This window comes from Vombatus ursinus, unplaced genomic scaffold (assembly GCF_900497805.2).
Source record: "Vombatus ursinus unplaced genomic scaffold, bare-nosed wombat genome assembly UNPS02014181.1, whole genome shotgun sequence".
Taxonomy (NCBI): Eukaryota; Metazoa; Chordata; class Mammalia; order Diprotodontia; family Vombatidae; genus Vombatus; species Vombatus ursinus.
In genome coordinates, this window is record NW_020953959.1 from 621,392 (window position 1) to 634,125 (window position 12,734).

Here is a 12,734-nt window from a genome sequence, read left to right on the forward strand (position 1 = left end):
CTAAGCAAACTAGGAGAGAAAGGAATAGTTCACCTGTCAGATCCATGGAGAAGGAAGAATTTATGACCAAACAAGAGATAGAGAACATTCTGCAACGCAAAATGGATTATTTTGATTATATTAAGTTGAAAAGTTTTTTCACAAACAAAACTAATGTAACCAAGATTAGAAGGGAAGCAGAGATCTGGGAAAGAATTTTTACAGCCAGTGTCTCTGATAAAGGTCTCATTTCTAAAATATATAGAGAACTGAGTCAAATTTATAAGAGTACAAGTCAGGTGCAGCTAGGTGGCACAGTGAATAGAACATCGGCCCTGCACTCAGGAGGACCTGAGCTCAAATTCAACCTCAGATACATAACACTTACTAGCTGTGTGATCCTGGGCAAGTCACTTAACCCCAATGCCTAGCCAAAAAAAAAAAAGTGGGAAAAAAAGAGTACAAGTCATTCCTCAATTGATAAACTGGTCAAAAGACATGAACAGGCAGTTTCCAGAGGAAGAAATTAAAACTATCTAAAGTCACATGAAAAAATGTTCTAAATCAGTATTGATTAGAGAAATGCAAATCAAAACAACTGTGAGGTACCACATCACACCTATCAGATTGGCTAACATACCAAAACAGGAAAATGATAAATGTTGGAGAAGACATGGGAAAATTGGAACACTAATGTATTGCTGGTGGAGTTGTGAATTGATTCAACCATTCTAAAGAGCAATTTGGAACTATGCCCAAAGGGATATAAAAATGTGCATACCTTTTGACCCAGCAAGAGCACTTATAGGTCTGTATTCCAAAGTGATCATAAAAATAGGGAAAGGACCCACATGTACAAAAATATTTATAGGAGCTCTTTCTGTGGTGGCAAAGAATTGGACATTTAGGATGCTCATCAATTGGGGAATGGCTGAACAAGTTGTAGTATATCAATGTAATGGAATACTATTGTGCTATAAGAAATAATGAGCAGGCAGACTTCAGAAAAACCTGGAAAGACTTGTATGGACTGATGCTGAGTGAAGTGAGCAGAACCAGGGGAATGTTGTACACAGTAACAGCCATGTTGTGCAATAACTAACTTTGACAGACTTAGCTCTTCTCAGCAATGCGAGGATCTAAGACATCTCCGAAAGACTCATGATGGAAAATGCTATCCACATCCAAAGAAAGAACTATGGAGTTTGAATGCAGATCAAAGCATACTATTTGCTTTCGGTTTTTTTTGTTGTTTTGGTTTTTTCTTCATTCTCATGGTTCCTCCCATTGATTCTGATTCTTCTTTACATCATGACTAATATGAAAATATGCTTAATATGAATGTATATGTAGAGCCTATATCAGATTTCATGTCATCTTGGAGAGGGGGAAGGAGAGGAAGGGGGAGAAAATTTAAAACTCACAATCTTATGGAAGTGAATGTTGAAAACTAAAAATAAAAAAAAAAGAAATCTCCACCTTAGACAGATGAAAGCTGTGAGCAGAGTTGTATGAGGTAATAGGCAACTGTGCACATGCATATATCAGAGGAAATGTTGGTAACAAATAAGGTGGCTATGCACGAAACATAATTCCAGGTCAATGTGTGGCCCTAACTAACTGAAGAGAAGGTCAAGTCTCTTTTGACCACATGGCCAAAAACTTAAACTGACATTGATGTGCCCTCCCCCCCCAAATAACATTTAAATGTACTTTTATATTAGAGCTGCCCTTTCAAAGTGCTTGAACTTCTTCCCTGAGAGACAGGTGTTGGTTTTTAAGATGAGCCTAATAAGGGACCTCTTTAAACTGCAGACACAGAAAACCACAATCACCACAACAATGTGTCCTCTTCTATTAAAAAGGTGCAACCTGGGAATATCCCAAAACATCCCGTACTGGAAAGGCTCAATCTTTAGAGATTCTTACAGCATACTGATAACTTTGAGCCTTGTTTCTCTCCCAGTATCCTCCATGGCCGTTCTCCTGTCAAATGTTCCTGATGAGATCAGACACAGGGATGAGGGATGGATGACACTTCTCTGTACAATTTCTTTCCTTCTCTGTACAATTTCTCACGTTAAATTTTCCTTCTGGTACGAAGGGCTCAAACCACTGTATGTTAGCTTTTAAATACAGTAGGATACCTGGCTTTCCCCTGCACTCATTTGTTTGAGGTGTTGTGAAGATGTTAAAAATCATTTTATTTGTTCTTAACCTAAAGATGGAGAACCTTTAATGCAATGAAGAAGCCACTTTTTTGGTTTTCAGATGAGTATAACATTACCTTTTTAAAAAAAAAATCACTGGAAACCCCTCCAAATACCTGTAAAAAAATGGCTCTAAACAAAAAAAAATCACTGGATAAAACCATATAAAAATGTAACTGGGAATTGTTTAACAAAATAAATAAAAGTACAATATCACATAGAAAATGTTATTTTGTGGTTTTCTAAGTCAATAAGTGGCCTGTGGGAATCTGTTTCTTTTTGAGTTTGATACTACTGTGCCACATAATAAGTAAGCCGAGAAATTAAAAAAAAATGTTTAAACTAATCTTGGCTGCACTAATAAAGGGCTAATAATTCCTATGGAAATACAGGAAACTGTATCTCAGGTAAAGAAAAGAAGAAAAAGAAATTCTTTCATAAAGAGGAAACATAAGAGAATTCTAAGTCTGCAGAACAAAGAGTCTTGAAGAGAGGATAGGGGTTGCCAAATCGCATACCTCTGCATCGATGTCTTTTTCTCAAACTCCAACTCTAGTTCATGGCTATGTGCTACTGGGGGAGGTGGGAGTGGGAAGGGTTAACTCATACCTTCTCAGTTTCCCCAGTATTCTGGCCCACAACAACTCCATGAAAATACAGAAAAAATTATTGGCTTTAATGTGTAAAATGTCATTTAAAATTTGTCCTGAAGGATGCAATATCATCCAGCAAACACTTATTAAAGACCTAGTCTGTGCAGGGCCTGTGATAGGTACTAGGGACCATGCAAAGATAAATAAGAGACAAGCTCCATCTTCGTGGAACTTCTGGTCTAGTGGAAGTGGGGAACGCACATGTCCAAATCACTACATAAACATGTGATGTACTATGTTTTACTGTATGTGTTACTCTTCATCCCTTTTTATTGATGGAGAAGTTCAAATTCAGAGAAATTAAGCAGCTTAAGGTCAAAGACACAGCAACTGTACACTTGGGTCTTCTGACCCCAATGCCATCAGTTTTCCCACTAAACCACATTGTGTGTCCCTATGCCAAGGATCTGAACATGGGTGACAGAATACAGGAAAATTGGGAGGAACAGGGCTGGGGGAAGGACAGTATGCTCAATTTGGGATGAGTTCAGCTCCAGGTGCTGGTAGGACATGCGGGTGGGTATCAGCAGTTATAAATGCAGGTCCAGAACTGGGGAGAAAGTCGAGGTGAAGCTGGTCATGTAGATTTGGGAGTCAGCCAAGTAAAGATGAGTTACAGCCATGAGAGAAAGTGAGGCGACCAAGTGAGAAAACAGAAAGAGAAGAGAACAGGGCCAGGAACAGAATATTAGAAAACAGTAATATTAAGGGGGAAGGAAGAAGCAGAGCAAACAAATGAGACAGGATTAGGAGAAAAAGGAAGACAATCAACAAAGTAATGGTCAACAGAACCAAATGTTGCAGGGGTAGTGGTGGTGGTGAGCCACAGGAAGGGAATATGTGTTTATTAAGTACCTGCTATGTGCCAGTCGTCATGCTAAGTGCCTTACAAAGATTTTCTCATTTGATCCTTACAACAACGCTGTGATCAACGGTCACTTTTTCAAAAGTATTTTTTCAAGGAGGGTAGAGATGAGTTAATTGCTTGAAAGTGGAGAAGGGATCAAAAGAAAGGGTGGGTTTGTTGTTGTTCATTTGTTCATTTATTTTAGACCAGTAACTGAAGGAATTTACTGAATATTTGAAAAAATTCATTATAACCTTTTGGTGATGGCATGAACTGTTCATGTAGTAGTCCTTAAACATGTTTAGCTCATCCAACCTAAAGGAACCAGCTCAAGGATCTGATGGAGTGCTTCCCTAAACTAAACTGGCTATATATGTTGGTGGAACCTAGAAGCACTGGCTAGGAAGGCTGGGAAGTGTAGAATATGCTGAGGATAAATGGAGGGGGATAAGTGACACTTTAGAGCAAAAGAGACAATAACGTCTACTTTCTTACTAAACAATTCCCTTTTATAACAAACATTTAATATTTTAGAGACCGGATGCCACTAGCATTAGAATTTTCTTAAGGAAAATCAATTCACATGCATGGAACAAAGTTTCAAAAATGCAAACAAAACGAACATTTAAGAAATATCAAACCTTTACACGCTCAGGATCCACATAATGCATTCTTTTTATGTGACATTCTTCAGCACTGTTACTTAATTTGAGGATATAAAGAATCCACACTCCAAACACAAGTAGCAAACACCTGAGGGGGGAGAAATTAAATTACTTACTTGTGTACAATTTGACGGTGGTAATCCTAGCATTCTAGATAGAATGTTAGAGATAAAGCGTCCTGGAGATCATCTATTATTAGATATATTTTACAAGAACGATAAAATTGAAACATTAAGTGAAGAAATCATTCAAATCAAAGATTTAACATAACATCTCCGCTGTTTCCCCCATAAGAAGGTGACAGAACCTTGAGAACAGGCACCATCTTGCTTTTCCACTTCGTGTCCCCATGGTGCTTTGCACATGGAAGACAAGGACTTAAAAATGACTTTTTCTTTTCTTTCATTCATTCATTTAGAAGAGTGAAAATTTTTAAAATACTTCAGCTGGGAAAGCAGGGAACAATTTTTCCTCTTGACTAATCTCCACCAGTCAACTATTCGCATGTTTCCTTTCTTAAAAATGTTGTTACAGAGTACATTTTATTACAAATAGCCCCAATACAGTTTAAAACTTGCCTTACAATCTGAAGTCATTTCAAAATTCAGTTAGTACTCACAAAAGAATGATGAGAAACAATACATGTACTGATCTTTGTTTTAACATTCAGCACTGGCTACTTTAAGACAAATTAAAAGCATTTAAAAGATTCAACAAAAGCCAAATACTTAAGAAATGTTTAGTCATTCTTATCATTAGAAGAAAAAAAAACAGAGGGCAGACACATTAAAAACAAAGGTCATCTTTATTTCTAAGGAAATTGAGCTGTATTATTGTTATGAGGCATTCAGGCAGAATGCCTCTGTCTTTGATGATGATGATAATAGGAACTGGCTTAATGGCTTCTAAGTTTCCATTATGATAGACTTCCCATGATAACCTAGATAATTACTCAATTTCTTCTCTATATTCCCCATGAAAGAGCAAGAAGGGCGTGAAGAGCAAGAGCCAGAATCAGGCTATTCTGAAGATGAAATGTTAATTTGTGCTCTTATCAATGCAATGTCCTTCTTTCTTCCACATCAAACAAAACAAACAAAAAGATGAAAGAGTAAGAGAGCTATAAGAGTTTTAAAATTAATTAACTTTTATCTTCTCATAGCTTAAGGCAATTTTCTTTGTTTATACTGCACATCTCACTATTCCTAAATACAAGGTGATAATTAAAATTAGGCCTATTTAATGAAAAAGCTTTTATATTAGAGTGCTTTTCAATGAACTGACCACACTATATACATCCTGGGTCGTGAATTCTTTTCTTGTAACTCTCATCATTTTAAGGCTCTTCTTGAATCCCTTTACCATTTTCCCACATCTTTCTTATATATAGCACCATACTAAAGGATCCAATCTATAACTACCACTGTGCAATAGCTGGTAAAGTATTTCTTTCTTACCTCCACAAATTAAATCTGTATAGATTAAGTTATATCTGTGTTGTACACACATAAACATGTATAATCTAAAAAAGTTCTACCATGATGCCACGTTATAGCATGGAGGTGGCCCTGGGCTTTTCAAAGGCTTTATCAATAAAATGGAAGCTCTGGCAGGCCCTCTGAAAAGGTCCCAAGAATGACTTACATGAATCATAGATTTGGGCTGGAAGTGGTCTTGGAAGCCATTAAGTTCAATCTCCTCATCTAATCCCCTCATCTTACAGATAGGGAACCTGAGGCATAGGTGTATGAAACTTTTAAGCTTTCTATATTAGCATTCCTCAAATTTTGTTCCCTGGGTCCCTGGGTCCCTGGGTAGGGAGTTCATAAATAAATGTCAAGGCTAATTGTCTCATAAGTTGATTTAGGAGAATAGTAAAGACCACAGGGCACAAGTATCTTAAATAAGAATCTTAAATGGTAACCACGGAAGGTGGTTTTAACATCTAGTAGAGAAAGCTGACAAGATGATCTGAGTAATCCCAGAGAAAATTTGAGGAAAATTGAGGCTTTAATGCCCCCCACAGATTCTAGCGCTTTCCCTCTGTTGATTATTTCCTACTCATCCTGCATATAGCCTGGTTGTAATGAGTCATCTGCATGTTGTCTTCCCCTTAGACTGTAAGCTCCTCAAGGGCAGGAACTGTCTTCTGCCTCTCTTTGTGGTGTTCTAGGGCTCAGCACATCACCGGCACTTAATAAATGCTTACTGACTCACTGGTTATGGGACAAGATTCTACGGTGATTGCAAATTTCCTCATCTTTTACAACTTTTTACAACTTTTACAACTTACGTTGGGTGCACCTAACATAATTGAGGTCTTCCTCAAGAATGCTTACCCTTCAGTGGGTACCGAGGCAGCCCTAACACTATCCAGAAGTTAGCCTTCACTCTTGATACCCAACTGAATCAATCATCCCAAACTAACTAAAGTTACCAACAAGACTATCAAGTCTTGCTACTTTTACCAGGTGAGATCATCTCCATGGAATCAGTCAATTAAAGGCATTAAACTAAGTCCATAATGAATTTGGAAAGAATAAAAGTCATCGGATGAAATAAAATGATTCTACATAGCACATGTATTGGGATTGTTTGAAGCGATTCAGACATGCCCAGTGGGTCCAGGATGATAAAACAGCAATCCAATATGGAACCCAAGAATTCCAATTGCAGGCCATCCCATGGCGAAAACAATCTGGACCAAGCCCTTGAGAGGGCATCACTCTGGAGTCAGGAGGAAGACAGAGAACCTCTGTTTCCTTCTCATCCCATCCCCACTCCCAGTCCTGTGAACTGCACAAGTTTAAAAGATGCTGACCAGGAGCAGCATATCTGGAACAGGGATGGCTGATGGCGGGGCCTGTATCAGCAGCTAAGGACAAATTAGACATATTGAGGAAAGGTATCTTTTGGACTCTGGACCCTATGGAAGGAGAACAGGACTTCCAGAAACCAGGAAGTATGAGGTACCTCTTTTCCAATGTGCTATCCAAGCATGAGCCCACTTTCTTCTGAACTCTGAATGTGCTTGTGGTGAGAGGGTGTCCCTAGTTAAGGAGGGAGGGATGTTGTTATATCAACCCTGCTTATATATTCTGCCTTAGTAAACATTCCTTTCTAAAAGCTATGGGTAGCTGCCTAATTGGTTAACAACTGACAATCAACATCAGTTTACTGATGGAAGCTTGCAGGCAATAGCATTAGAAAGACACGCCCCACCCCTCTAGCCTCCCTCTGGCAATCCAATCTACCAGTGCAAGTGGAGTTGAAAGTCAGCAGGGGTTAACTTTTTTGTGTCCCCTTCTCAGAATGCTTTTAAATGCATAAAATAAAATGCACAGGATTACACTGGGAATCAATTACATCGAAATAATTATTAAATTATTAAAAACAAACAAGTCGGTTCACCAATCCCAGGTTAAAGACCTTTTGCTAGAGCCTGTACCGCACATGAATGAGTAGGTCATGTCTTGTTCTAACCACATGCAGATCTTTGCACAGAACATGGGCTTAATGAATGTTCGGTGAACTGAATCGTACATCTCTTTTTTTTTTTTTTTTGGTTAGGCAGTTGGGGTTAAGTGACTTGCCCAGGGTCACACAGCTAGTAAGGGTCAAGTGTTTGGTCTGAGGCTGGATTTGAACTCAGGTCCTCCTGACTTCAGGGCCAGTGCTCTACCCACTGAGCCACCTAGCTGCCCCTTGAATCATACATCTACTGGATTAAATTGTTTATGCTCCTTCTTGTGTACAAGTCACCACTGCTAATATGCTTTAGCCTAAATCTCTCCACTGTCATGTGGACAATCCATCATCTTGACTCTTCAGTGACTGTGGTGTTCTATGATTCAGTCAATGAATCATCAAGGTAATGTTGGTGTTAAGAAAAAAAAAACACCTATTGGAAAGTCATCTCCAAAGTCCTAGCCCAATGCTTTGTCACAGGGTGAAGGTGACCCTTGGTTCTCAATGGCTGTTTAGAGGAGTACAAGCTCTGGCAGATTCCACCTAGCGGGAAAGGCTTCCAGGATGGTTCCAGTGACAGACTATATCAGCTATTTGAGAACCAACAAAACTGAAAAGTAGAGAGGTTCATAACCAGTTGGCCACCAGGTGATGAATTCTTTGGCCACAGCAACCTTCAAAAGAAAGAAAAATTAAAAGCCACCCTCAGTCCTATGTTGGCCACCTCCCATTTCTGTAAGAATAGTGGGAGAGTGGCCGAAAATGGGGCAGGGAATCCTAAGAATCACAGTTCATACTGTCTACAAACCGGCTCTATCTCTTATGAGAACTTTATCACATGAATGAGATCAACTGGAGGAAATGCACTACGTGAATGTTGTCATTCTGAATCTAAGTGAAGCCAGAAGATAGGAGGCAGCTACCACAAAATGGGAAGATGGCTCATAGGCTTGTGGGAGAAATAAAGGAGCCGGGGATGTTGATTTTATCATGGACTCAAGAGAAATAAAGAAATAGTGCTTTGCGAATGTCAGGTGCTGAAGTACTGCTCTTTTAATTGAACTAAGAAGTCACAGCATAGTGGATGTCCCTTGCTTCAGAGTTAGAAAGACCTGCACTGTACTGCCAGTGCAACCGTGGGCACGAAGCTCCACCTCTCTGTGTTCTGGGTAACTCTAAGACATTTCAGAGAAGATGAAGTCACCAGCCCAGTACTTACTCCCTTTCCCCTAATGAAACTGAAATATCTTCATTGGACATTCAGCTTTCTTGATGTGCGGTGATTATAATGAACATCAGCCCTTCCCCAAGAAATTCTCTATGAAAATAACTATTTACATGTCAAGAGCTGCTAAAGATGATAACGATATAGAAAAATCCCACTGAGAACCTTCAAACCAAGTAAAAAAAACCACTTAAAACCCAGTGACTGTGCTAGAAAGATGGGCCTCTAAGAGGACAGTCAAAAATAGCTGGGAAAATAATCTGGTTTAGGATTAAGGAAAAAAAGAGGCCGAAGGATTGTAGATGACCCCCTCGCTTCATGTCAGTGTTTCAAGAATACTCTCTTCCAAAAAGAGTGGGAAAGCAGTGCACGTGACTAACCCCAAACATCAGATATGAGTGCTTAGAGATGTGGCTGTTATTTCAGAATAGGTCATCTGCCTGCAGATAGACCATCAAGTTATAGTGTGAATCTAGAGTTGAAAAGGACATTAGAAACCAGTTATTCCAGCCCTCCCATTTTACAGAACAGGAAACCAAGGCTCTAAAAAGTTAAATAACTTGTCCAAAGTCACACAGGTGATAAGTAGGGAGCCAGAATTCAAATTCAGGACCCCTGACTCCCAAACCAGAGCCCTTTTCTCCATGATGTCTCTATAGCAAAAGTCAAAATCAACATCAAAATGGAAGAAATGATCAAGATAAAAAGACAGGGCATGCAATCACAAAAGTTCCACATTGCCCTAATTTAATAAGCTAATGGTACCAAAAAAAAAGGGAAATGGATAAAGGAACATCACAAGCTATCACCACTGTGAAATAATGACCCCAAAAAAGAGCCCAGAAACTATCTCAGCCGACAAATGCTGGTCAATAACAGATATGAAAGCCAACAATGGTAGCTTAGAAGATAAACTCATTTAAAAAGACAGACAGTGGAAGATTGTAAGCAATTTTCCATAGAAATAGTGTTATTAAAAATGTATGTGTGTGTTTGTGGGTGTGATAAGTCCCCAGGCAAGTTCTGGGGTTATACTCAAGTCTTTGTGTAACTGAGCTATAGTAACGTGCTAATATCACCTCATTCCTCAGCTGTTACTGCTGTCTTGCTACCTTCTCAAGTTACCTTAATTTTATCTGTCTATGTTGTGTCCTTATCGCTATGGCCCTCCTTCCCTAGGAGACTGTAAGCTCCCTGAGTTCTGGGACAGTTTCACTTTGTGTTTGTAGCCTTAACGTTTAGCATAAAGCTTTGCACATAATACATACTTAATAAATGGTTTTTTTCTTTTAATTTATAACTTTGTTTCCATGGAGAAATATAGGGGAAGTTATAAATCAGGACCTAGTCACTTGGAGTTGTACTTTCTCCAATCTTCTTTCCCCAACCCCCTAAATCTGTAACAGTCATAGCATCTGAAGTACAATTCACAGGGGTCCCAAGAAGCATTAAGTAAGGTTTAGTGACGACAGCAGTGGCAGAAGAAGAGAGGTAGGCTGTTACACACAGGAGGGGTCACACTGAAGTGCCAGTAACCCCAGACATAGTGAAGAGAGAGCCTTTAGTAGAGAGAGAAGTAAATCCCTAACTGGAATAACTATTTGTAAATAGAAGCTGCTTAGAAGCTGGGGCTCTGTAAGCTACACCTTCCGTAAGTATTGGCGAGAAGGGCAAAACAGGAGGGAGGATGAAGTCAGAAAGAAAAGAAAAGGAAAAAAAAGAAAAAAAGATGATAGAAGGAGATGAGTGGACAGAGATAAACACCCAGCTGACTCTGCTAACCATGGTGAAACTGCCACAGTTGTTCAAGGACCATTTTCTATTTCCTGCCAAATATGCTGCTTTTTCATATTTGCTCGGCTGAAGGGAGACTACTGTTACCATGAATGGCTAAAAGTTTATAGTGTCGATATCCTACTCAGATCAGAAAAACCCCAATCCACCCCCACCCCCACCCCCAAGTAGAATTATTTATTTTCTAAAGGCCTCCTGGTAGGTGGGTCTATATATAGCACAACTAGAGACACTGGGCAGTGCCCAGTGAGGCAAGGATGACCTAATACCATGGCTTCTTTATTGAACAATTAAACACTAGGATCTATCAAGCCCAATTAATAGACAACATTTATGAGTAAACAGCTCCTCTATAATTAGGCGAGCCCATCCTTTGATTTGCTTGTATTTCTCATGTCTGTCTTGAAGGACCACAGAGTTGAAGCTGGAAAAAATCTCTGAGGTCAGTGAATCCAACCCCCTCATTTTACAAATGAGGAAACTGAGGCTCACAGAGGTGAAGTATTTGCCCAAGGTCAAACAGGTAACACATGACCTCTGAGCTAGCCTCTCTGCTCCAATCCATTTTACATACCATTGTCGGTGTAATCTGATTGTGAAAAGGGCTTCTCAGAGGCGGTAGCAAATACCCGAGCTGAGCCTAGAAGGAGGCTAGAGATTCAAAGAAACTGAGAAAGGTGGGAAAAAAGGGCACTCTAGGCATGGAGGATAATCCATGCAAAGGAAAAGAGAAGGAAAAATTGGAGAAGAGAATGAAGGAGGGATCCCAGAGATTACCTAATTCGATGTTCTTGTTTTCCACAACAGTAATCCCTCAAATTCCAAAAGTTTAATGTCTGTTTAAATCAATTTCATCACTGTCCCAAAGGGTTTAAGGCTGTGCATACCCTTTGACCCAGCAATAGCACTTCCAGGGCTATATCCCAAAGAGATCATACAAATGGGAAAAGGACTCACACATACAAAAATACCTATAGCAGTTCTTCCTATGGTGGCAAAGAACTGGAAATTGAGGGGATGCCCATCAACTGGGGAATGGTTGAACAAGTTGTGATATGTAAATGTAATGGAATACTATTGTGCTGTAAGAAAATGACAAGTGAACTTCAGAAAAACCTGGAAAGACTTGTATGGACTGATGCTGAGTGAAATGAGCAGAACCAGGAGAACATTGTACACAGTAACAGTCACACTGTGTGATGATCAACCTTGATAGACTTACTTCTTCTCAGCAATGCAAGGATCTAAGACAACTTCAAAACACTCATGATGGAAAATGCTATCCACATCCAGAGAAAGAACTTTGGAGTCTGAATCCGTATGGAAGCAGACTATTTGCTCTCCTTTCCTTGTGTTGTTTTGTTTCTTCTTTCTCGTGGTTCCTCCCATCAGTTCTAATTCTTCTTTACATCATGACTAATGTGAAAATGTTTAATATGAATGTACAAGTACAGCCTATATCAGATTGTGCGCCATCTTGGGGAGGGAGGAGGAGAGGAAGGGAGAGAAAACTTAAAACTTAAAATTCTATGGAAGTGAATGTTGAAAACTAAAAATAAATTAATTTTTAAAAAATCATTTTCTTCATTTCAAGCCAGGTTCCATGGATGTGTTGACTGAATTTATGAAATTTGATCAATGGTGTGGATTTCCTGGGGGAAATTCAAAATGTGTTTTCATCAAATTCCATTTTATTAATTAAGGGATAGGATGTTAGATTCAATGATCATTCTGCACAGTCTACAAGTTGTAAATGAATTTCAAGCTAACTTCATGGAGAGAATGCCTGCACCTTGGAGGTACTGTTAAGTGGCAACTCAACTTCCTAGCCCATTTAGGTTAATCTGGCAACCTTGATTCTGAAGAGGGGCTAATAATTAGAAGGTGCACATA

General features: G+C 39.2%; 1 protein-coding gene across 5 annotated transcripts in view; it reads right to left on the bottom strand.

Annotated features, from left to right (window-relative positions):
- ST3GAL5 (ST3 beta-galactoside alpha-2,3-sialyltransferase 5) overlaps positions 1 to 12,734 on the bottom strand; it is a 64,683-nt gene that overhangs the window by 27,319 nt on the left and 24,630 nt on the right. For 3 of the 5 annotated variants that reach the window (XM_027860447.1, XM_027860446.1, XM_027860445.1), the window contains exon 1: positions 4,331 to 4,416. The exons of 1 other annotated variant lie outside the window; for it this stretch is intronic. Coding sequence is in view for 1 of the 4 variants with exons in the window: in XM_027860443.1 (XP_027716244.1) it covers positions 4,331 to 4,442 (112 nt within the window). In the remaining 3 variants the exon portion in view is untranslated. Of the gene's footprint in view, positions 1 to 4,330; positions 4,443 to 12,734 lie in introns of those variants that run through there. One more of the 5 variants, XM_027860443.1, reaches the window with a different exon arrangement.